At 42.5% G+C, this 24,434-nt stretch overlaps 1 protein-coding gene across 3 annotated transcripts in view; it reads right to left on the reverse strand.

Moving 5' to 3' along the window:
* LOC146358460 (prolyl endopeptidase FAP-like) overlaps window positions 1-24,434 on the reverse strand; it is a 95,833-nt gene that overhangs the window by 14,156 nt on the left and 57,243 nt on the right. For all 3 annotated transcript variants that reach the window (XM_084811775.1, XM_084811782.1, XM_084811790.1), the window contains 5 exons: window positions 23,194-23,241; window positions 20,894-20,992; window positions 16,437-16,506; window positions 11,815-12,009; window positions 6,008-6,062 (listed from right to left, as the gene is read on the reverse strand). In XM_084811775.1, the coding sequence (XP_084667901.1) occupies window positions 6,008-6,062; window positions 11,815-12,009; window positions 16,437-16,506; window positions 20,894-20,992; window positions 23,194-23,241 (467 nt within the window). The remainder of the gene's footprint in view (window positions 1-6,007; window positions 6,063-11,814; window positions 12,010-16,436; window positions 16,507-20,893; window positions 20,993-23,193; window positions 23,242-24,434) is intronic.

The raw sequence follows: 24,434 nt of genomic DNA on the forward strand, positions 1-24,434 counted from the left end.
AAGAAAATAAAAGATGGAAGGAGTAGTGGAAAAACACAGGATAGCTATAAATTGCCAACTCACTATAAATTGAATTAGCTATAAACTGAAGTTTACAATATACATTTAGACTGGGAGGCGGGACCAGATGAAGAAAAGGAAAGCGAGGCAAGTTAGAGAAATCACACCATATAGAGGAAGAATTCCATTTCAGGTTGAGCAGGGTGGGACATAAAGAGATTCATGGCAAGATTCAAATGTCTGCTCTTGGATATATTCAAGATTTCATTGCTCAAGAGCAGGGCATTTTAATAGCATCTGTTGTGATTACTTTTTTTTAATACCCCAGAGATGGGGTGTTCCTGAAGAATAGTCACATGTGATGTGAAAAATGGGGTTCTGTGTGTGTGATTCCTCACCACCATCCTGCCTGAATGGCACCCTGTCATGAGCCTGGACTCCAGCAGTAACCTGGACATGGATCTGGGGGTTGAAGAACCAGTGGTACCAACTGAGGAAACTCTAGGTCTGAGCACCACGGAGGAACCAGGGACCCCCGAGCCCAAGATGCTGGAGACCCCTGAGCCTAGGCCAACATCTGCAGCCCTTGAGCTCCAGCACTGGGCCAGCAGATCCTTCTCTAAGAGCTCCACATTCTATGGAGTCACTGTGCGGTTGCCCGCAGTGCACCCAGCTGAGCTCTTAGAGAGACTGAGATGAAGTAGGCTATCCCTTTAAAGCTTCCATTTTGTAGGGGGCCTCTGGACCGAAGCATAAAAGGCTTCAATTTGGTTTCAGACCTAGTCAGTGCAAGTTCCCCACTAGGAAGCTGCAACATCCGGCCTGCTGTGCACTGAGCCCAGCACCTCCTGTTCTGACATGACACATCCCTACTATAGGGGCATACGCAGATTTACTAGCAGAGCCTTTACACACCTTCCAGCTGTTACAACTCTAAAGCTGCAACCGTATGCACACTTACCAGGAAGTAAGCCCCACTGAACTCACTGGGACTGACTTCTAAGTAGACATGTACAGGATTGCACTGTAAGGCTACAATCCTGTGCATTTATTTGGAATAAGTTTCGTGGAACACCTTGTGCCAGTCATGATAAGCCACTTTGGGTTAATTAACCCATGGGGCTCCAAGATATGTGCCAGCAGCCATACTGAATATGCAAGCCATGGCAAGGGCACACCAAGGCTTGTCATGTTGTGCAAACCCTGGCATTGTGGGTTATTTGAGGGTTAAATAACACTTGGATAACTCTAGAGCAACCCTGTTTCAACGTTATCCTGTTCTGGGGTTGTCTGAGTTTCAAATAACCCACAACACCTGGGTTCACATGACACAAGCCACAGTGCGCTCCCACCACAGCTTGCATATACAAAATGGTGGCCAGCACATATCTCACGGCCCCACAGGCTAATTAACCCATGGTGGTTTATCATGATATGTGTACCAGCCCAGTGGGAGTTTCCTTTGAGCAAACATGCTCAAGATTGCACGGACTGCACAGCTGCAATACTATGCATAGTTATTTGGATGTAATACGTCATTGAACTAAATGGGATCTACTCCTAAGCAGATCATGAACAGGACTGGGATGCACCAGTCATAGTTACGAGGCACCAGCTGCTGAATGGCCCACCCGAGTGACAACATTTTGTTGGATCCTCAACAAGTGCCATCTCAAGAGAAGCCCAGCAAAGAAATCACAGAGTTATTGACAGAACTCTGGTGTGTCATGTCTAAATAAAGACTGGGCTCATGAGTGTGCAGTGTCTTTGCTGAAGGCATGTAATGGAACAAGCATGGATCATCCCACACTGTTACATAATGCCCTGATCCTTGCTCCCACCAACTGTATGGAAAGGTTTTGGCTGCTTGCCACTAGAACGCTAGGGAGGAGTGATGGCTCTCTCCCACTTGCTTCTGTGTCCTGGCCTGGGAAATAACAGAGAGAGAGGAACTAGCTGGTAATTTGTAGGGGAGGGTGCAGGGTGGGCAGGGGAGCCAGAGGGGCTAGCATCTGAGGAAAGCCAGGAAGGATACTGTGGAGCGCAATAAGAACAAGAGAATGCAGTGGGCCAGGATGAAGCATTTGAACAAAAAACTTTTTTTGCCATCTTTGTGAATCCCAGAAAAGGAAGGCAGCCTCAGAGTAAAAAGGTGTTTCAGTATGCTGAATTCACAGAGGGCTAAACTACATGCTACATTCAAGATGTAGCATGCAGATGAGCCTTACTTTCTTTCATTTTTTCCAAGTAAGAAGGCAGGGTCAGGACCACCACATGTGGGTAGGGGAGGTTTAAACCTTCCCATCCAGCCACTTTCTCCCCCTCAACACCCCCTCCCCCTTACAGCATGGCTAAAACAAGAGAAAAAACCTTCTGTAGGTGCCAATGGAATTGTATGGGGGAGGAAGTGGCTTGGTGGGAAGGTTTAAACCTCTTGTACCCGTGCGAAGTGGACCCATACGCACACTTACTTGGAAGCAAAGATAGTGAGGCTCAGCTGTAGTTTAGCCCTAACTTGGTGGGAAAATATGTAATTTATCAGTCGTTGTTTTTAAATGTAACAATATCCAGGTCACTCTATGTACCTACACTATAGACAGAACATGGTGCAGCAGGAATTCAGAATATAGAAATTGATGCAGCATGGGAAGGCAAACAGCAGAACATAAAAGCCTTGGCAGCCTTGAAAATTATTTTAAAATTCTACCCTGTAAGTGGTAGGAGGCTGTGAGAAACATTTCCTCTTTCACCAGGAGGCTTAAAGAACAGTACAGAAGGCAAGACAGAATTTGGGCCTGAAAACTGAACAACCTGTTAAACAAAGCTATGTACAAGAAAAAAGAAAACATGTTCTAACTAGCAAGAACCAAATAGTTTCATGGAAGGGAAAAAAGAAACCACCACCATCATAACATGTATTAATATCACTGCTTCTTAAGACCCCAGAGATAATCCAGGTGGTACAGCACTTAAAACTTTAAAGACAATTCCTTCCCATGGGATGAGATGTAAATGACAAGAAATCAGAGGGAAGAATGGCAGAGGGGGAAGCTCTGCCATACAAAAGGGAACATCATTTGGAAAGACAAGGAAAAGGCAGAAGTGCTCAATTCCTACTTTGGCTCAGTCTTCTCCCAAAAGAGGGTCCATGAGCCCCCCGGCAAAGGCGAAGTGCAGGCTGAAGGGGCAGGATTGCATTTTGAGATCGATAGGCATATGGTCAAGGAACACCTAATTACTTTGAATTTCAAATCTCCAGGGCCAGATAAACTGCTTCCTAGAGTAATAAAGGAACTGGCAGAAGAACTCTCAGAACCGCTGTCTATTCTCTTTGAGAAATCATGGAGGACGGGGGCAGTGCCAGATGACTGGAGGAGGGCTAATGTGGTCCCTATCTTCAAAAAGGATAAAAAGGAGGAACCTGGGAACTACAGACCGGTCAGTCTGACATCAATCCTTGGAAAAATCTGGAGCAGATTATAAAGCAATCCATCTGTAAGCACCTTGAAAACAATGCAGTGATCACTTGAAGCCAACATGGATTTGTGAAGAACAAATCCTGCTAGACTAATCTGATCTTATTTTTTGATCAGGTAACCTCCTTTGTGGACTGTGGGAATACTGTGGACATAATATACCTCGACTTCGGCAAAGCTTTCGACAAAGTGCCCCATGATATCCTGATTAGCAAACTAGCTCAAAGTGGGCTAGATGAAACAACTCTCAGGTGGATCCACAGTTGGCTACAGGACTGGACCCAAAGAGCACTTATCAATGCGATCTTCTCAAAATGGAGAGAGGTAATGAGTGGGATACCACAGGGCTCATTCCCAGGCCCAGTGCTCTTCAACGTTTTTATTAATGACTTGGAGGAGGAGGTGCAGGGAATGCTTATCAAATTTGCAGATGACACAAAATTGGGCGGGATAGCTAATACCCTGGAAGACAGAAACAAAATTCAAAGTGATCTTGATAGGCTGGAGCGCTGGGCAGAAAACAACAGAATGACATTGTTGTTTATCAATGTTGTTTACCTATTTATCAATAGGGATAAATGCCATGTTCTGCATCTAGGAAAAAGAAACCTAATGCACAATTACAAGATGGGGGATACGTGGCTCAACAACACTACAAGCGAGAAGGATCTTGGAATTGTTGTAGATCACAAGCTGAATACGAGCCAACAATGTGATGTGGCTGCAGAAAAGGCAAATGCTATGTTGGGCTGCATTCATAGAAGTATAGCTTCCAAATCATGTGAAGTACTAGTTCCCCCCTACTCAGCACTGGTTAGACCTCATCTTGAATACTGTGCAGTTCTGGGCACCACACTTTAAGAAGGCTGCAGACAAACTGGAGAGGGTTCAGAGGGGGGTAACAAAGATGACCAGGAGACTGGAAACAAAGCCTTATGAGGAGAGACTGAAGGAACTGGGCATGTTTAGCCTTGAGAAGAGAAGACTGAGGGGAGATATGATAGCACTTTTCAAGTCCTTGAAAGGTTGTCACAGAGAGGAAGGCCAGGATCTCTTCTCGATCATCCCAGAGTGCAAGACACGGAATAATGGGCTCAAGTTACAGGAAGCCAGATTCCGGCTGAACATCAGAAAAAACCTCCTGACTGTTAGAGCAATACGACAATGGAACCAATTCCCTAGGGAGGTGGTGGACTCTCCCACACCGGAAGCATTCAACTCAAGACGAGGCTGGACAGCCATCTGTCGGGGATGCTCTGACTTGGATTCCTGCATTGAGCAGGGGGTTGGACTCGATGGTCTTGTAGGCCCCTTCCATCCCTACTATTCTGTGATTCTATGATCAACCATAAGAGACAGAATTATTTTGTGAGCCTTTCCAGCAAAAAGAACCATGTTTTTCCTGTTGAATTTATGTTGCCTGCCTTGAGCTCTTGGGACTGGGTGGGTTTAGCAAATTGAGCATGTAGACAGATGTACTTTCTCGGATACTAAGCCCAACATCAGAATCTCTTATCCATAGCATAATTTAACCTCATCCTGATGCATCCTCTTGTATGTAGTTATGCCAACAGCCAAAGGAGTAAAAACTGTCTGTTACTTTAAGAATTTAGCACACAAAAATATTAGTCTGACCGCTAAAACCTGCAATTTTACTCTGTTTTAAACATTTTCACTTTAGACTCTGTCCTTTTTTGCGTTTCTGTGCAAGCTGCTCTTATGGGAATCCAGGTCAAGGAGGAACCAAGCAGAGACACTGTGAGTGACAACCTATGGGAATTTTTCCTTGCAGAACAACACCACTGGTTGAAAACAGCAAGACTGAAGCCCTTCTTGAGAGAAAAATCTAACATGAAGTAATATTTACAGACAAATATTGGACACAATGAAGTAACTGTTGGCTAGCATCCCATAGAAACATAGGAGAGCTGCCACTGGTCCATCTAGCTCAGTATTGTTGACACTGATCAGCAGCAATGGCTCTCCATGCTTTCAGGCAGGAGATTTTCCTGCCCTACCTGGAGATACCAGGGATCAAACCTATGACCTTCTGCATGCAAAGCAGGTGCTCTACCAATGAGCTATGGCCCCTGCCCACATGGCCCTTTCCAGCTGGCCTACAGACTCTCTGGCTATGCACTGCATCCTGTTGAGTTATGCTGACAGAACTGCCTTTAGTCATAAAATCTTGCTATACTGAAGACTCAATATGTCCCTCCTCCCCACCCCCAAGAAACACACTGAGATATCCCATGAGGAGTCACATCTAGAGTGGAAATAAGGAGAGTACTATCTGATGCAATGGAAGTGGTAGCTGGGCCCAAGACACTGATGCAACTGTTTTATGTTCATTCTTGCAGACATTACAGTCACGTGTTAGTATGGATATTCCATGTTACATTCCCCTGGAGGAGTGGAAACCAGGATGATCCATGTACAGCAAACCTCCATACACTTCACAGAGGCTTATGTAGGAACAGCTCTAAATAAACAGAGGTAATCAAGATTTTCTTTTTAGAAAGTATACATACCCAGCCCCATATAGCTATTCTTTTTTCATCAATAAATCCCATGTCTATAAACTTCCTGTTTGAAATGAAAAAAAAAGTCGTGTTAGTACAAAAAACACAGGTGATAAAATAGCTTTTCTTTTCAAATATTTTGCAGTTCCAGTAAGGATGTGGTTTTTTTAATGCAACATAAAAATTATGATTATTTCTCTAATTCGTTCTTACAGGGCTAATGAATACAAAACGATTTAAACAAGTTTTTAAGACTGGCAAAGCTGAACACAACATGAGAGTTTAGACATAGTTTCACATTATGTGCGCAAGCCCTGGCAAGCTTCGCTTCCCCTCCTCTCTTCTGGTGTATGCCATAGGAGGAGATTGAAAGCTTCTGCTTTTGATTTTAAACTAACCAGAATGTAACTCTGTGTTACATTCCAAGTTCAAACAAGCCAGGGTCAAACGCTGGTTTATGATCCTAACTTGTTCACGAACCATAGTTCGACAAAATAAAATTCCCTGAGTACATAATGTGTTACTGAAAACTGATCTCTTCCTCTTGTGCACAAAAGGGGAGGAGAGGGGTGGGGGATGCTTGTACAAATCCTATAACTTGCTGTGTTTATAATACAACCTTAACCACTATGACTGGGTTCGGACAACATGCTAACCCATGATGGGTTAGTGTGTCATTAGGGCTGTGCAATGCTTCAGCCCGCCAGCCCGAAGCCCAAGTCCCGAGTCAAAGCAGGGCACTTCAGGCTGCTTTGAGCTGCTTCTGAGGCAGGGCGGAGGGGGCACGAAGCAATATGAAGTGGGTTGGGAGCAATCTGGAAGCCCAGCCAAGGCAGTGCTGCTGCCACCACCCAGCCACCAGCTCCTTACCTTGACCCTCAGGACACACACTGGCAGCCATCTTCCTGTTACAGGGAGTCACCATTTTTAAAATGGCGACTCCTTGGAACAGGAAGATGGCTGCTGACACGCATCCCAAGGGCCCAGGAGCTGCTAGCGGCAGCAGCAACTCCACCTCCCTGGCACAGGAAGATGGCTGCTGGCACATGCCCTGAAGGCCCAGGTCAGGAACTGGGGGCTCGCATAGCGCAGGAGACCTAAAGTGGGATTTGGCCATCCAAATCCGACTTCGGCTCCAGAGGCCGCAGTGGGTTGGGGGCCCCCTGAATCAGCCCGAAGCGAATCAGGCCCACCTCAGCAGCCCCAAAGCGGCCTACGAGGTGGACTGGGGGGTCCCTGCACAGCCCTATGTGCCATGTGAACCAGGAAACGGTTTTATCATTTACCATGATAACCCATAATCTGCAGTAGGGGTTGTTTTACCCATAATGGGTTGACATGTCATCTGAACCCAGACATGCCAACCCATCGTGGGTAAAGGGCATTGGCCAGCGAGCCACTCGGCAAGAGCAGCAAAAAACTCTGCTGCACTTCCTGAGCATGGTTGCTGCCAGTGCCCCGTTCCCCTTGCCAATATCAGCCCCTCCAAAGTGGTCAAACAGCACATCAGAGGAGCTCCCACCCCCCGGCTCCCACTAAGCCCCCCGGCCCCAATCCCAATCATGGTTGGAGCCCCTTTTTAATTTTTTTTCTTTTCTGCACAAAAAACAGGGCTGGGAACAGTTTTTTCGCATTTTCTCAGCCCCGTCTCATGTATGCAAATGGCCCCTTTCTTTATTATTATTATTATGGTCATTCACAGTTGCGCATTTCCGCAACTGTGGGTATCTAAAAATATTGGGGCTTGCCCTGGCTGCTCCCTTGTATGTTAAGCATACAAGGGAACACTCAAAGCAACACCGTAGCAAGTCCAAGGGAGCAGTGGTAGCCCCTCCAAAGTGTTGTTTGGGCATTTTGGAGGGGCTGGCACTGCCAAGGGGAAGGGAGCATTGGGAAAAAAGGGCTCTGATCGTGATTGGAGTAGGGACAGGGACCTGGTGGCAGACAAGATGGGTTCTACTGCCAAGTCCCCTGGTTGGAGCTGGCTGGAGGACTGAGGGGGAAGGGGGGGGGAAACAACCCATATACTGTGAGTGGTCAGGCGCATCAACCACACACTGGAGGTTGCTTGCAAAACAACCCCCAGTGTGTGGCTAGTCACCCGTCGTGGGTTAGCGTGTTGTGCGAAAGGGTCTATATGTCTATGGGATCTCATTTTCATGAAGCAATATGTGCTCTGCTCTCAGAAATTTAGCATGCAAATGATCAAAGCATGTCCAAGGTGATCAGCCTGGCTCAGTATCAACCATATGATGAACAATTCAAAATTCTGATTATAACCTAGAAAAAGCTCTAAGCAGCTTGAGACCAGAGTAGCTGAAGGACTGTTTCTACCCATATGGATCTGCCGGAGTTCTAAGAACTTCAAAACAGGCCTTTCTCTCTATCCTGCCAATGTCTGAAGAGGGTTTGATGACGATGTCAGAGAAGGCCTTTTCAGTGGATATGCCCAGGCTCTAGAACTCCCTTCTTAGGTAGGCCCATTTGGCCCCCTTTCCAGTGGTCTTTCAATGACAGGTAAAAGACTTGTTTATTTAGATAGGCCTTTGGTCTGTTGAGTTGATCTGTTTTATCTGGTACTGCTGCTCTTGTCTTTAACTTGCTGCTTTCTTGATCTCTTTTTTCCCTGCTTTTTATGTTTTATATTTTATAGGTTTGTTTTATCTTATGTTTTATCTTATTTGTTACTAGCTGCCTTGGGCACCATTGTGTGGGTATGTGCCCTAGACATTTAATATTTTGCATTTGGATAGCGCTTTCAAGTGTTCAAACTGGTTCCTGTGCATTATCTAGATGTAATTCTTACAAACAACTTTGCAAGTGAAGTCAACCATATTGCAAAAGGAGGAATGAGGTTGAGAGAGAGTAGCTTGCCTAAGGCCACCTAATGAGTTCATGGCAGAAGTGAAATTTGAACTGGGTACTTCCAGGTAATAGAAACGATCACACAGTTTGTGCCAAAGCCTGTTTTTCCTTCTATTCTCCAGTGCAGAACAATTGCCAGGGCAGTCTTTTCCAGTTTTGTGCCCTCCAGATGTGTTGGATTACAACATTCATCATTCCCAGCCAGCATGACCATTTGGGGATTGTGGAGGCTGTAGTCCAACATATCTGGAGGGCATCAGGTTGGGAAAGGTTGGGTTAGATTAGGCTGGGTATCAGGCATGGATGTGGGAAATCCAAGTTCAAATCCTGGCTTGTCTATGGGTACCTGTGGACAAATATCTCCCAGCAAACCTACATCACAGAATTTCATGAGACTAAAATACTCTGAGAAAAGGCAGAGACACAAATGCAGCTAGCAAAGACAAAGCATCCCGCTCATCTGTAGCTCTGCCAAAGAATGGGGAAAACAAATATTGCCCGAAGATGCCTAGTGAAGAGCTCAAAGAGGCAAGGTGGTTGATAGCTTGACGAGAACTAAGATTATTGGGGAGGACACCAGGCCAGTAAAGGTTGTATTAAACCAATGAACAGTTCTATGAAAAGGTAAAAATAACAAGCTCATTACAAGGGTAAGCTATCAGACAGCAGCAAAGAGGCAGAAGAAGAGGAAATTACAGAAAGGCTAGGAACAAATAGGTCACGGGCTGTTTTCCATGCCCCGGTCAATGGCTCACCTATTATTTTTATTCAAGGAAACCTAGAGGGAGGGAGGAATCCAAATGGCAAAGAAAACAAACAGGGTAGTTTTCACACCGTTCTGCTAAGGACCCCCCACACACCTCACTGGCATTATCGTATCAGATGGATAGTTCAGACTGCATGGGATCATGGCCACAGCTGCCAATGTAAACATTCATTCAGCATATTTCTATTGCCACAATGATCTCCCTCTGTTCCTGGCCTTTGCTATTATCTTGTCCTTGCAGCTTTAGAACTGGCAAGCCAAAACCATTCCAGTGTGACCACACACTGAGCCCGGACAACCACCTTAAATTGGAGGATGTCAGTGTTTACACATACCTTTTGCTGGAAGTCCAACCACTTCCTTGCAGACTTTCGCAATAGACTGCTAACAAAAGGGTAGGTTGAAGTTTCCCTACATTAGCTGGGTGGATACCCAGCCATAACGGGGGATGCTTGAGGATTTAGTTCAGTCCACGTTTTTGAGTGAACCAAACTGATTTGCACTTCCCAGATTAATACATTGATTGGAATGCAGTTATCCTACAAAAATTTTCAAAGTTTTGCAGTACAGTTCTTAGCTCAAAACCGCACCAAACTGGATATAAAAATGTATGTTTTAGGTTAAACTCCATGCACAAATGTGTATTTTTGGACAATATGCATACAAAAATGTGCATTTTGTGTGTGTGTGTAAATATGTTAAAAATAATGCAAATTTTCTTGCATTTTTTAACAATTTGGAATGGACTTATAAATGAATGCACGTGAAACTGACAATGACCTGAAAAATAGACTTATCTGTCCAACCGAACTATCCTCTGATGCCTCTGAATACCTTAGAGCAATAAAAACTAATTTATAACTTTTATGGTTAGTATAATGCAAGCATTACAAGTTGTAGCATTGTACAAAACAAAAGTAAATAAGTGACAGCAGTAAGAAGGTCAAAATGGTAAAATATCTAATCTACTTCAATCTTTGCTTTAAAAAAAGCGAGGTTAAAAGCAACATCTTCCTTGATACAAGGAGAAAATGGAAGAGTCAATAAGCAGAAACAGGAAGGAAGAGATAAGAGGGAACTTGTATAGATATAGGACTATCAGGTACATGGAGCACAAGTGTGGAGATGAGAGTTCAGAGGTTCTATTATTGGCTCTGCCATTCAGAATCAACCCTACATTATTTATCAAGCCATGGTAATAAACCTTGCTCAATGTAAAAAGAAAAAAAAAGCTCATGTACAATTAGTTCCACACATATGGAGCATCAAACTAATTTCCTTCCTAACATATTCACACCTATACTAGCAGCATCTTTTGCACCTCAAAGCATTGAAAGATATATGAAACCAGCACACAGACCCTTCCAAGGATACCACCAAATCCAGAAGCCAAGAAGAATTTATCCAATAGGTCAATAATAGTTGAGAGTACCAGAAATAAAACAAGATAACAAAAGTATGTTGTGGTGTGGATTCTTAAAGATGCAACATGAGCTTTCGTAGGCAAGGTTTAGTTCATCAGAGTTGATGTTTGCCTCTAAGAATGCATGCCACGATAAATTTATTATGACACTACATAACTCTGCTGTTGTTTTTGCTGTAAATAGACTGACATGGGGCTAATCTACACTACCATGTATCATGGAGTGCTTTCACAGTACTTACGCAAAGCACATTTAGTAGAGGCATATGCTAATGAATACAGCGCAGAATCCACCATGTTGAAAACATGACTGTGTGTCACACACAAATGCAATTGCAGGAGAAGTAGGAGGAATTGGAAAAGTCACATGTGCAGGGGAAATGGCCCTTCCTCCTTCCTTTTTAAAAAAATCCATTAAGCTTATGAAGACCTTTGATGGTGCAAAGGAGTAGAGAATTTTTAAAAGTGATTTACAGCTTCTCATGCCTCCCCCCCCCCAATAATGGAGGAAGGATGGGGGTGGGGAGAGAAGCGGGGGGAGGCTGTGGTGCCAGTGCCTACCGCTGTCCCATTTCTCTAGCATGACTGTTCGGAGAACTCTAGAACTTCCTGAATGTATGAAGGAGGATATGTATGGCTAGTACTTAACATGCAACATTTATGTAGCACCAACAGTGATGTCAACATTGTACCGATTGCAGAATCTACCCTGCTCTGAGAGGGCCTGCAATCTATGTTGTAGAATGGCCCTCTTATTCTTACCTTACAGCTGAGATTTGATCATCAACTTCATAAACCCCAAGTTTTCGATAGACGGCATGCAACATCTTATCACCTTGGAAGGCGGTTCCTCTGCCATCCACTAGGGCCACCACAATCTCTTCTTTGCTTGCAAGGTACGTTCTCCAGCTAACACTAAAAGTGGGTTGAACATTTTGACTGCAAGGCCCTCCGTACCTACAGTAAATAGTCATGCAATATCAGATTCAGCACTGTAGATTACAAAACAACCCTTTTTAAACATCAAAAGGTAGCAAAAAAACAAAACAAAATCCCTAACAAATACAGAGCATATGCAAAATGGAGTCAGTGTTTCATTCAAATCTCTTCTAATGCTTGAGCAACAACAAGCATTCAAAGTTTTTACTCAAAGATTATATGATACTGAAAGACAAAATCTATTGTCTCTGGCTAACAGAACTTGTTCCCTCATAGGCCTACCCAGGACTCTCTACCCAGTTATAGTACTTCATCTTCTTATTTGATTTCTCCTAAGAATATATAATCTCATTCCCCCCCCCCCCCGCCAGCCTCAGGTGCAGTCCCTGCTGCCCCCCGTTGCTGCAAAATTTGCTGTTGTGGCACCAGCATCGGCAAAACAACAGATGGTTTCCCCCCTGCATTTCTGTGGCAAACCACAACAGTAGCATAAGAAGGCCACAGTTAGCTTTAAAGCCCTGTTTTGTTGCAAGTTCCCACGGAAATTCAGGGGCAAATTACCCATTGTTATGCTGCTGCCACTGAAATTCAGGTGGGCGCAGAGGCAACTGGGTGCTTGAAATTGGCCCTTGGAGCCTCCAAAGGTGCCCACCCCTGTCATAAAGCATTCCTACTTTCAAGACTTAATGTTCTGCCAACAGTAGTACTTCGGGACATATTTTTAAAAATTCCATTTTGAAGCAGATGGTGTCCATGTGAGGTGGGAGTCCCTGAAATGCTGACACATGTACTTTTATATTGTAATTTGTACTCTGATTCGGGATGTTGTATAATTTATCCTCTTCTGACTAATTTTTCAGGGTATCCAGATGAAAGATTAGTAATACATTTTCTGTCAGATAAGTTCTCACATATTACTGAACAGGTGGCTATTTTTTTTTTTATAATCCCCATGTGTGTAAGAACTCAACTGACTGACAGTACTAACTAAATTGGAGAAATTGTATCTTTGGGTTCTGTTATTTGTGTTTTGTATTTAACCTGAATGAGACTTAACACTGTAATACTGATTGACTGACTGAACATGGAATCACTAAAGTTCACACCTGAGAATGCTTGTTCACCTTACCTTCATTTTTGTTTGCGTGTTTTGCCATGTGCTATTTCCTAACACAATAAGCTCCTATTTCATTTCACAGGAAACACAGATTGTTTTTACCAAATGAATACCTTCAACATTAAGCATTAGCGTTAAGGTAATCTAGAAACGTATAAGAAAACGGTAAAAAGTTTGACCATTTAGCCCTTGTGAAGAAGAAAGTGAATCTTAATTCAGAAATGAACATTTCTGCAAGAAATTATGCATACTCTCCATCTATATCTACATCTGATTATCAGTGTCATGGATGAATGTACTTTTCCAAAGTTGTTTGAGCTGGGCTGGTATGGTAGCATGAGTGGCTGATTAAATGAGTCCACAAACTGAAGGCTTGGTAAAACAACTTGACTTGGTTATAAAAGCCAGACAAGATGCTGAAGCAACTCAGGTTAAGAAGCAAACTTCTTGGGCTCCACCTGGCTGTCAGGAACAGTCTCCAACTTTGTGATTGCCTGCTTGCACCAAAGGCTCTCTGCATGGTCTGCAGACTGGGTGATCCCTGCTATTATAACTTTAAAACTCTAATAATTAATTAACATTTAGGTGCTCCTCTTTCTTGGTGTGATCTCCTGCCATTGCTATAACCCCTCTGCACCATGGGGAAATAGCACCAATTGGGCACTGAAGGATTGGTGGATGGGTACCTCTTTCCCTCCTGTTCTAGATTGCTGGCTGGAGCAAATTATGAGCATCAGTACACCAGCCTAAAATCCTGCATTTAAAACAGGGATTCTGCTTCTGTTTTAAATGCAGGATCATGATGGACTCCCTTTACATGTGCTTCCTCCCCTTCCCCTTTCCCCCTCCTTTTCCCCCTTATCTGAGTCTTCCATATGTTTCATTATACAGCCACTAGATGGTGCTGTGGACTAGCTCCCCTTATTGCGGCTTTTCCTCTTTTCACTTCCGTGACTAACCAATCTCAATAGCAGGATAAAAACTCTGTGTGAAGGAGCCCTATAATAGAGGAAAAGTGTAGAGGTGCTAGTTCTAGGGGAGAGTGCAGGCCTGCCACTAGGCAAATAGCTCACATGCTTTTAAAGTTGCCCTTGCTCTTATCTCTATTGCACTTGGGGCTCTGAGATACTGGAGGGAATGCTGGAGGCAACTTGGGTAAAACCTGCAAACTGTGCACTTTATACTATGCATATCCTGGGAGAAAGGCAAGCATATGGCCAGCTTCTTGTACAACCAATTTTGTGCCAAATTAACGATTATCTTGTCTACATTTTTTTTTTTTTACTTCTGTAAACCTTGGGCTTCCCCCAAGCCTGCTCATACCTCCCTCTTGTGTGTGGATAGGACTTAAATGCTTTCTAGAAAAGCATTTAGAAGCCTGGGGGTATGGAAGACAACTAGTTCTCCATGTAAAATTTGTTGAATTCCCTAAGGGATTTGACAGCAAGGCTCAACATGTATTGGTATTTTAAATATTTCTTTGTATTAACAATACTCCTTGGCTGTCTTATTCACACACACAAACACACAGTAAAAAAGAAGTTCCACAGAACACAGTGGAACTTCTTTCTGAATATATAAGCACAAACTGGGAAATTCACCTTTGTTTTTTTTGTTTTTTTCATGATATAAAGTTGCTGCCTCCTTCATTCTTGTTGAAAGGCTCTTCTGGCTACAGAAGTCAGATATAACTTCCCTTACATCCTCTAGAATAGCTAGGTGGTTGGCAGGTTCCAAACGTCAGCATCAATGTGAAGGGTACCTCTGATTCACAATGACAATGGAATATGGAAGGGTTTTCACTGCGCTTTGAACAGATGGACTGTATGAGGAAATCTGGTAGATTTCATGGTATACCAGTCCAACAGAGATTATGTGTTTGTAGGAAAGCAATTTTGGAGGATTTGGCATATTATATTCTTAAATGTCAATTATATACTGACATTAGAGACCATTATTTAAATCCTTTTTTAAAAAAGAAAATGACATTTGGGGATGTAAAGAGGAAACTGGGTTTTCTGCTACAAGCAGTTAATCAGTATGTGGTCTGGAGGGTTGCTTCTTTTTCAGTAAAGGCTGCTGAATGTAGGGAGAAGTATGTAGATTCCATTGCTGTGAATTGCCTGGGATATTCCGAAATATGAGAAATGCATCCTGATAAAAGCTTATAATGTCATCTATTTTATAAGTAAAGCCTGTTATTTTAGGAATATGTTTTAACTTTAATATTTTAATGACTAATTTTATCTAGTGATTATTGTATTTTTATGTAAGTTTATATATAAGAGTCCTCACCAGATAATTGGCTAGTTGTCTATCTGTGCCCACCTCTTCAGCACGAGATAATGTTGTGCTCATACAAACATATGAAACTGCTTGCTATTTTAAGAATATGTTAACCTTAACAGTGTTAATGACTAATTTTAACTAGTGATTATTGTATTTTATGTAAGTTTATGCAATTTTTGCTACTTGATTTTGTGCTGCTATGGTCTAAGGACTAATGTAATAAATGTTATTCATTCATTCATTCATTCATTCATTTATTTATTCATTCACACAGCCACTACCTCAGTATCCAGAAGCAAAGCCAGTTCCCATAACCCCCTAAACTGTGAACTGTCGCTCAAGTGAAGTGTAACTAGGGATGTATGGATTGTGTACAATCAGTTCCATCTGTGTTTCGCCAGTTGTCAGGTGCCTTTTGTACTGTCGTCTGCCATTGACAGAATTGGATTTTCTGTGTCCGAATTTGCACAAATGCACATCTGTGTAAATGCACACATGCAAAAATATGCAAATCCCCCCAATGTGCATTTTAACGCTTTAGCCTATGGGGGAAATGTATATTTTGCGCCACGTTTTCATGCATTTTTCTATGACGAAATTTGTGCAAAATTTGGAAAAGTCAGAAAGCCAGTCCGCAAGTCCATGGAATCCGCCCAGCAGGGGCAAAGCCAGTCTTCTGCGGAATCCCCAGATTGGATTCATGAAAATTCATAAACTCATTTGGTTCCATTGCAGATTTCTCCGACATCCCTAAGTATAACTACATACAGCACAGGCTGAAGTATTTTAAGGTTGACTAGATGTCCATAATTATTGGGAACCTCAAGAATGCAAATGCAGACATCACTGGTGTACTACTTTACTACTGGAGTTACAAAGGTATATTCAAACTCATTCTCCCCCATCTCTTCCATTGTTCCTATTCTGTTTTCTCATGAGCATAATTTAAACCTGTTTTACTACTGTGCTATACAGCAAAATGACACCTAACAAAGCGAGTTTATGTTAAGCAACAACAAGTGAAGAAAAATGTACATACACATCTATGAGAAGAGGATACTTCTTGGATCTATCAAAACTTGGAGGTAGAAACATCTTGTACCATAAGGCTACAAAGAGAAAAAGAGAATGAATTACAAAGGGCTATATCCAATTAACTTATCCTGTCAATGGCTTCCACTGGTGGAATGGGGATGGGGCAATTTCCCCTCCTTCATGCAACCCCTTGGCCCCCCACACCCCTCAAAATCTGCTCCAGAGGGTTGGAGAACTCTTCAGAGGAGATGGCGGGGCTGCACAGGGGAGGAGAGGAGGGGAAAGTCCTATTGCATAAGCTGAACTCCACTCACACAATGCAGGTTTCCACCCAGAACACCTAACTAATGCTGAAGATTAGTCCTTCATGAAATAACCATAATCAGATCATGTAGGCTGAATATTACATTGGCATGATTACGAATTCATGAGCTAACAGTTAGAACTACTGTAATTTAGGGAATTAGATTGTTGTTGTTGTTGTTGTCGTCATTGTTGTTGTTGTTCCATCAAGAAGCCAAGTTCCCCTCCTAAAGGGGAGCTGTGATTTGTGGAGGTACGCAGGCCGGTAGCAAAGGGAGAAAAGGCTGATGAGGAGCGGTTGTACAACTGTGGCATCATCGCCTTCCCCAGTATAGAACAGTGGGAAAAAGAACCTAGTTGTGCAAGCAGAGGCTGAGAGTTTTAACCCCCTCTGGGGGAGAGGTTTTTCAGAAGGGGACTGCTGAGACAATCAGTGCTTTGATGGGGGTGGAACCAAAGAGGCGGACCCACCAGAAGTGAGATCTCTCTTTGTTCTCACTCCAGTTCAAGCTGAGGCCCCTAAAAAGCAGGGCTCCCATATGGCTCCAGGATTGCAGTGTCTTGCAATGGCAGAGGTAGTTGCTAGTTAATGGGTCTGGGAAGGAATTTTACCTGCATACCAACTGGCAAAGACTATGCAGGGTTTTTTGCCTTCCCTATTGCAAGATTAATTCCATTGTAAATAAATTGATCTGGACTATCAGTAAACTCTTTGTTTTAAATGTTACAACAAAACTTCTTCGTTTTATAGCATTTGTCACAACTATAGGTGTAATAGGCATTGGGCTGGATCCATTGGGAGTGGGATTGGGCTCCTTGCTCCCACACGGTGAGGATTTCCATAAGAGATTTCAGGGATGTGGCACCAAGACCAGACCAGCATGGGGGCTGCGAGCTGGCCACATCTGGGGTGATGGAAAGGGGTTCACATTAGCAGTCTATGCCGTGGTGTGCCCCTGGCCCTGCCATCCACCATCAGTGTTCCTGGCATGTGGTCCAGCAAGGGGAATCAGTCAGCAGGTGGGCTGGCCGATGACAGATCCATGCCCTATGCTGCCGCCAATCCTATTCAAGTGAGTCAATAAAGTTGTGGCCAATTTATTATCCCATTATACAAGTCTCTGTGTATAATTTGTTCTCTTCCCTTCACCAACCAGACCCAATTAAGTGCTGCCCACACAAGCAGTGTGTTTATTTTTAAAAACAGTATCATTTCCTAAAATCTAAAGAGGCAAGGAATTTATACAAATGAAAAAAAAGGTTACTCTCTCAATGATAAGCTAAAAAGAATTTTACAAGTATCGCGATCAATGTCAACAATATATTTGTGTAGTCATTAACACAGAAAAGCTCACCATTCTGCAGAACAAAATTATGGCTGCATACAGCAGGAGGATTGCATGACATGCACCCAAATAACCTCACTTACAATGCAATTCTATGTATAGTTTATTCAGAAGTAACCCCATTGTGTTCAGTGGGGCTTACACTCGGGTAAGTGAGCACAGTACAGCAGCCTGAGGTTTTATTTACTTGTTACATTTTCCTTGGACTCCATGTCAGGGATAACCCCAGGTTCCTGGATTTGGACCCAGGGCTTTTTTCTGGAGTACATACAGTCACTTTTCCTCAATAGCACCGTCTTTCACTATGTTTTCATCAGCACAAAAGCTGTCATGCAGAAAGGAGAGCATAAACGACCCTTCTTTTACCCTAGTGGGAAAAGTAGTGATGTCTGCCAAGTTCTACCACAGATCTATCAAAATTGACTGGAGCCATGTGTAACTCAGGTTAAAGCAACCTTGCCCTGCTGGGACCCCAATGCTAGCACTACTTCCACAAGAGGAAGGCTCTATTAATGGAAAGTCCCCCCACCCCCGCACGACACCATAGCTTACCCCATTCAGCAGGGTCTCCTGACTCTCTTTGTAGTGTTTTCAGGGGGCTGGAGGGGCTGCCTTGCGAAGGAGGAAGTGAGAAAGTTCACTTCCAACAGCGCAGTTGATCCCATAATGTATGAATACAGTCTAAAAAATGCGTGTGTGTCTCTATCTGTACCTAACGTTTTTATTTATTTGTTATATTTTTATCTGCCCAATATATATACACAAGGACAACAGAGGATGCCACTTGCCTTAAAATAAGAAACCTTGGTGTGAGTTTTTTAAAGGTACACAATATGACCCAGAGATCCTTGCTTAAATTCACAGTACCAGCCAAGTGTTTGACATTTTTTGCTGTGTGTGTGTGTGTGTGCTTAATTCTATTTGGCCAATGTTGTATAAGCATGGGAAGAGAAAATGAGTCTAATTTGCTTAAGCCCCTCCTCAGTCTTTCCTAGGAAAACTCCATTTCTACCCCCCCCCACAAAAAACCTATGACTTTAACATCAGTTTTAGTACCACTTCTAACATGTATCATAGTTATGTGTTTTAGAGTTGAAATTAATATATGAAATCTCACACATGTTCACATGTTTGAGTTAGGGGATTTATCCATTTTACAAAAGGTAAAGCTTGACTAAAGCAAAAATAGGAAATCAGTGCCATGCTCATGAGGGAAGTATATTCCTGGACAACTCCTGATTAAGTCCTAGTCCTGTATTGTGATAGCTAGATGGGAGGTTTTATTATTTAGGATGTCAGTTTTATTATTGTCACCAGCGTTAATTAGTTCTGATTAGTCACTGTTGTATTACGGGGGTGGGTAATTTGTGGCCCTCTAGATGCCATTGGACTTCAGCTGGCTATGCTGGCTAGAGCTGATGGGAGTTGTAGGCCAAAACATTAGGAGGACCACAAGTTGCCCACCTCTGTATTGCTCTATCTTGTGAGGTGCCTTGAAAGGGTTTTGTACCCTAAAAGGTAAACTAAAAATATTTAGCTTGCATTCCCCCTAAAGGATCCAGTTTGTAGCATGGGGCTGCTCTTGGATCCAGCATTGTCACTGGAGTCACCGGTACTCTTAGTGGTGCAGCACCTTGTATCAGCGTAGGCTAATATACCAGCTACAGTCCTCTCTGGACAGAGGTAGCCTGGCTTCAATTATCCATGGTCTGGTGCCTGGATCACTGCAATGGTCCAGAAACTTCAGCTGGCCCAAAACAGTTATTTTTGTTTGTTTTTATGTTTGTTATTTTTGACCAGTTATTAACTGGTCGACATGATCATAGTACACCAGTGCTCTGTGATCCGCCCTGGCTTCCAGCCCATTTCTGGGCCCAGTTCTAAGTGATGCTATTACATTTTAAAGCCCTAAACAGCTTGGGCCAAGGTTACCCGAAGGATTGTCTTCTCCCACATATACTGGCCTGGACCCTAAAGTCATCCTCAGAGGCTCTTCTCTGGGTGCCCCTGCCAAATGAGGTTGAGGCGGGTAGCTACTAAAGAGAGGGCCTTTTCAGTGGTGGCACCCAGGATGAGGAATGCCCTTCCCAGAGAGGCTCACCTGGCACCTACATTGTGGTCTTTTTGGCACTCGGTAAAGACCTTTTTATTCTCCCAGGCTTTTTAGCCCTTCAGTTTTAAAAATTATGTTAGTACATCTTTAGATTTTTCTCTGTTTCTGGCTTTTATTCTGGCTGTATTCGGTTTTAAGCTTTTAAAGGTTTTATTTTATATTTTATCATGTTGTATTTTAGTGAACTGCCCAGAGTATTCTGGCTAGTGGGCAGTATAGAAATGTAATAAATACATAAATATATACATACATAAATATCTGTTTACCTCAAGTATTATGAGAGAGTGAGAAAAACCTCTCTCAACCCATTTTCTCCACATCAGGCATCTTTTTCTAAACCACTATCATGTCCCTCCCCCCCCACCATACCCATTTTCCAAACTAAAAGCCTCAACTGTTGTAAGAATTTCCACAGTTAGTGAAAGTGCTCCAGGCCCCTGATAATTCTGTTGCTCTCTTATGTGCCTTGACAGCTCTACAATATACTGTTTGGGAAGCGGCAACCAGTTTTATATACAATATTCCAGTAGTATTGGGTTTATTAGTACAGTACTGGAGGTGACAGCCTAGCACCTCTTCATGTGGTTACAGTTACTACATTGTAAAGTTTGAAGTAGCCACCATGTAGTCCTTACTCATCTACTTTCATCCATAGCATAAAAACAAGAGAGAGAGAGAAATTAAGTTCAGTGTACTTACTAATACCATTCACTTCAACTTTGTTAATTTCCACAGTAGGCATTCTGATTTTTTGCAGAGCAGATTCCAAATTCTTATTGTCTTCCAAAACTTTAATTTCTATATTTAAAAAATAACTGCCAAAGATTAACAATACCTTTATAATTGATCAGTTCTCATCTAATTATGATGTGATGAGACATGAGTAGAGAATAAATGTAAAATCCATTATGGCCATAAGTGATGATCCCATGCTTGTAACTGGAGAAATATCAAACAGCTGTGTGGCTTTAACAGCAACAGAGTGTCTTCTTCCACAAAAAGATAGATAGGAAAATATTTTCTTGGGCTAAACCTCCCTGGAATTATGATAGGGCCTATTGTTGGGTTGAGATGTAGCTTGCCTAGTGCTGTTTTTTAAAGCTCTCTGGGGCATAAGAGCAAAGAGATGTAACGTGTGGAACAGCTGGGGAAAGGGAGAGGTCTTTGACAGAAAACTACTGATTGAGTACCTACAACAAGCTTCCCCAAGCTGGTGCTTTCCAGATGTCTTGGTCTATAACCCCAATCATCCCCAGAAAGCATGGCCACTGGCTGGGGATGATCGGCATTGTACTCCTACACATCTGGAAGGCAAAAGGTTGGGGAAGGCTAACCTACATTCTGCTAAATGGTTACAATAATTCATCACTTGATTAGTCCATTAAAGGAGGTCATTTAATCATTTGAAAAAAAAACTATATCATGGCTGATTTCCCTCTGCTACACATATCTAATCTGAGCTAGCTAGCACAAGATATGCAGACAAATAAATAGCATAGCACATATTAAAATAGTTACAGCTAAATTACAGCAGCGGTTGAAAGTGGTTTTGGTGTTTTTACTGTTATTTTGCACTTACGGAAACTGCTTCCTGGTGATGAAATACCAAAAAGTTTCCAGCTTAATCATGAACAGGAAATGCTAGAAATCTTACAAAAGAGTCTGTTGTTGTGAAATAATAAGTGACAGTTTTGCAGACAGGGCAATGCTAGCCAACTCGACTCTAAATGCAAATAAATATATCATTTTGGCCTTTTATTTATGGCTAATATACAGCCTGACTCTCAAAATGTCTGAGACAAGACACTTGGATGATAGAGATAAAATATGAGAGGCAAACATTATTTTCCAGTGGGGTAGCTGTGTTAGTCTCTTGCAGCAAAGCCAACAAAAGACTATACAACAGTATGGTTGCAGTCTTATGCATGTTTAGATGGAAAAAAAGTCCTACAACTCCCAGCATTCCTGCTGGGAGTTGTAGGTCTTTCCCCCCCATAAAACATGGATAGGATTGTGCCCTAACAAACATACTACGGCATAATAAATGTCATGCCATGCAGTCCACTTCATCATATGGAAGACTGGTGGCCATCAGTAGACTATTTGGACAACCCACTAAAAGACTGCATATAATTGGCTATATATGAAACCCCAGCCTGTTTCAGACATCACTTCTGGATAGAGCAAATGTGCACAAGGGATGGCATTATGGAGGCAGGTTCCCACCTACACATGTTTGTTTTGACATCTGAAATGAGCTTATGTGTGCACATTGAAACAAATATGCATGTAAGTCATGAGTGGAGCCTGCTGCCGCAATGCTGCCACCCCCCTCACCCCATGTTCATTCTACTCAGAAATGTCTGAAAAAGGCTTCTGTACATACCGATTGCATGTTATAATGCTAATTACTCTAACACTTGAAACAGAATGAGCTGCAAGGAGGAAAAGGTTTGTTTTGTAAAAATTTTGGAAATATATATATTTTTTAATTCTATATATATTTCTGTTTCAGTTTCTTTTGTCTAAAACTGTTACTGTATTTTAAATCTTTGCATTTCTGCTAGGTTTTATTTTGGTTTTTACTTCTATTTTATACTGTACTTTTAAACTTTTATAGCATATCTTATGTTGTATCTTATGTTTTAATTGTTGTGAACCACCCAGAGAGCTTTGGCTATTGGGCAGTATTGAAACACACACACAGGCTGAGTAACCATATTTTACTTTATCAAATCTGAACAAAAAGTGGTTCAAAAACACTTCCAGAACAAATCCAAAATATTTTGAATTTTAGATTTATACTCTGATCCTAGGTATGCCTACTTGGATGTAAGTCCCACTGGCTGAAGTAGGACTTACTCCTAGGCAAGTGAGCATAGGATGTACTGGGATCTCAGTTCCACTGACTGCAATGAGACTTACTCCCACATAGGTGAGCATAGGATTTCAGCCTTAAACTATTAACAAGACAAAGAAATATGCATAATAAAAGATACCTCTGTCATCTCTGTTATCATAAATAGTAGAAATGGGGATGCCCGGACCTGTAATGATAATTGGGGAAAAAGTAGAATTTCCTTTTAAAGAATAACTGTGAAATGTGGCTACTACTGAAAATAACTTGAATTTGGTTGGTTAGATACTTGCATATACATCTTCTTTTGTTCTTCATAGACAATTGCTCTCACAAGCTTAACATTTTAAGCCATATAATGTGCTAAGGAGGATGAGCATGAATCCAAAGATGCCTTTGCACCAGCAGAAGGCAATTCACCCACAGAGGGAGAAGGAGTCCACAGTTTTCACTGATTCCCCTTCCTGCTGCAGCTCATGGGAAAGTCCAGGTTTTGTGAGCAGAATTCTGCTCATAGGATCCAATCCACTGTAACCAATGTCTCTTCTATCTCCTGGATTCCAAAAGCCTTACAATTATCCTTCCAGTGTGTTTTAGTTTTCTTTGTGTGTATTTTTGTTCAGGGATCGCTATATCATGGGATCTGTAGTCTTAAAATGTGCCTACACAGTTGCTTTCTCCTTATACACTCTCTCAGTCTCTATCGACCTCAGCATTCAGCCTGTTCTGCAAGCATGCAGCTTTGACTATAGTCTGGACTTCACCTTTGCTTCTTCCAATTCAGGATGGGGCCAAGACCTACTGCTTCTTTTCTTCCATAATATTACCATGATCCCTTCTTCCCCCTCCATTGTAGCTGCCAAAAATTTGACTTCTGCTCTCTAGAGAAAACATCCACATTATAAACTGGTTTCACAGTCACCAGCTCTTCCCCAGAACACTGGGAAGTGTAATTCTCTGTCTGTGTGTGTAGGCATCTGCTGCAGAGAATCCTCAACACATCACAAGCTACAGTTCCTGAGATTCTCTGGGAGGTGGGGTGCGGGTGGAAGAATTAAAAATAACACAACAAGGTAACAGCAGAACTGTTATAAAAAAGATTTATGTTCTGTAGTATAGAGGGCTTTTTGATAGTGAGGTTTCAGGTCCAAAAGAGATCTGATGTTGATTGTGTCAATGCAACTGACATGCACTTAAAAAAATATATATAAAAGGCAGCCTCGGGAGAGCTCCAGCAGCACTGGGACACCAGGGAGTAGAGAGGGGGAATGTAACCTTTCTCTCCCCCACACACCCCGCCATGGTCCTGATGAAAATTGCTGCCCTTTATTTGCATTGGGGGGTGGGGGGAGCCTCCACTGGTGCCAATGGAGGCTTCCCACC

Source organism: Heloderma suspectum, chromosome 1 (genome assembly GCF_057233095.1).
Source record: "Heloderma suspectum isolate Gila_16-S chromosome 1, 16-S_ref, whole genome shotgun sequence".
Taxonomy (NCBI): domain Eukaryota; kingdom Metazoa; phylum Chordata; class Lepidosauria; order Squamata; family Helodermatidae; genus Heloderma; species Heloderma suspectum.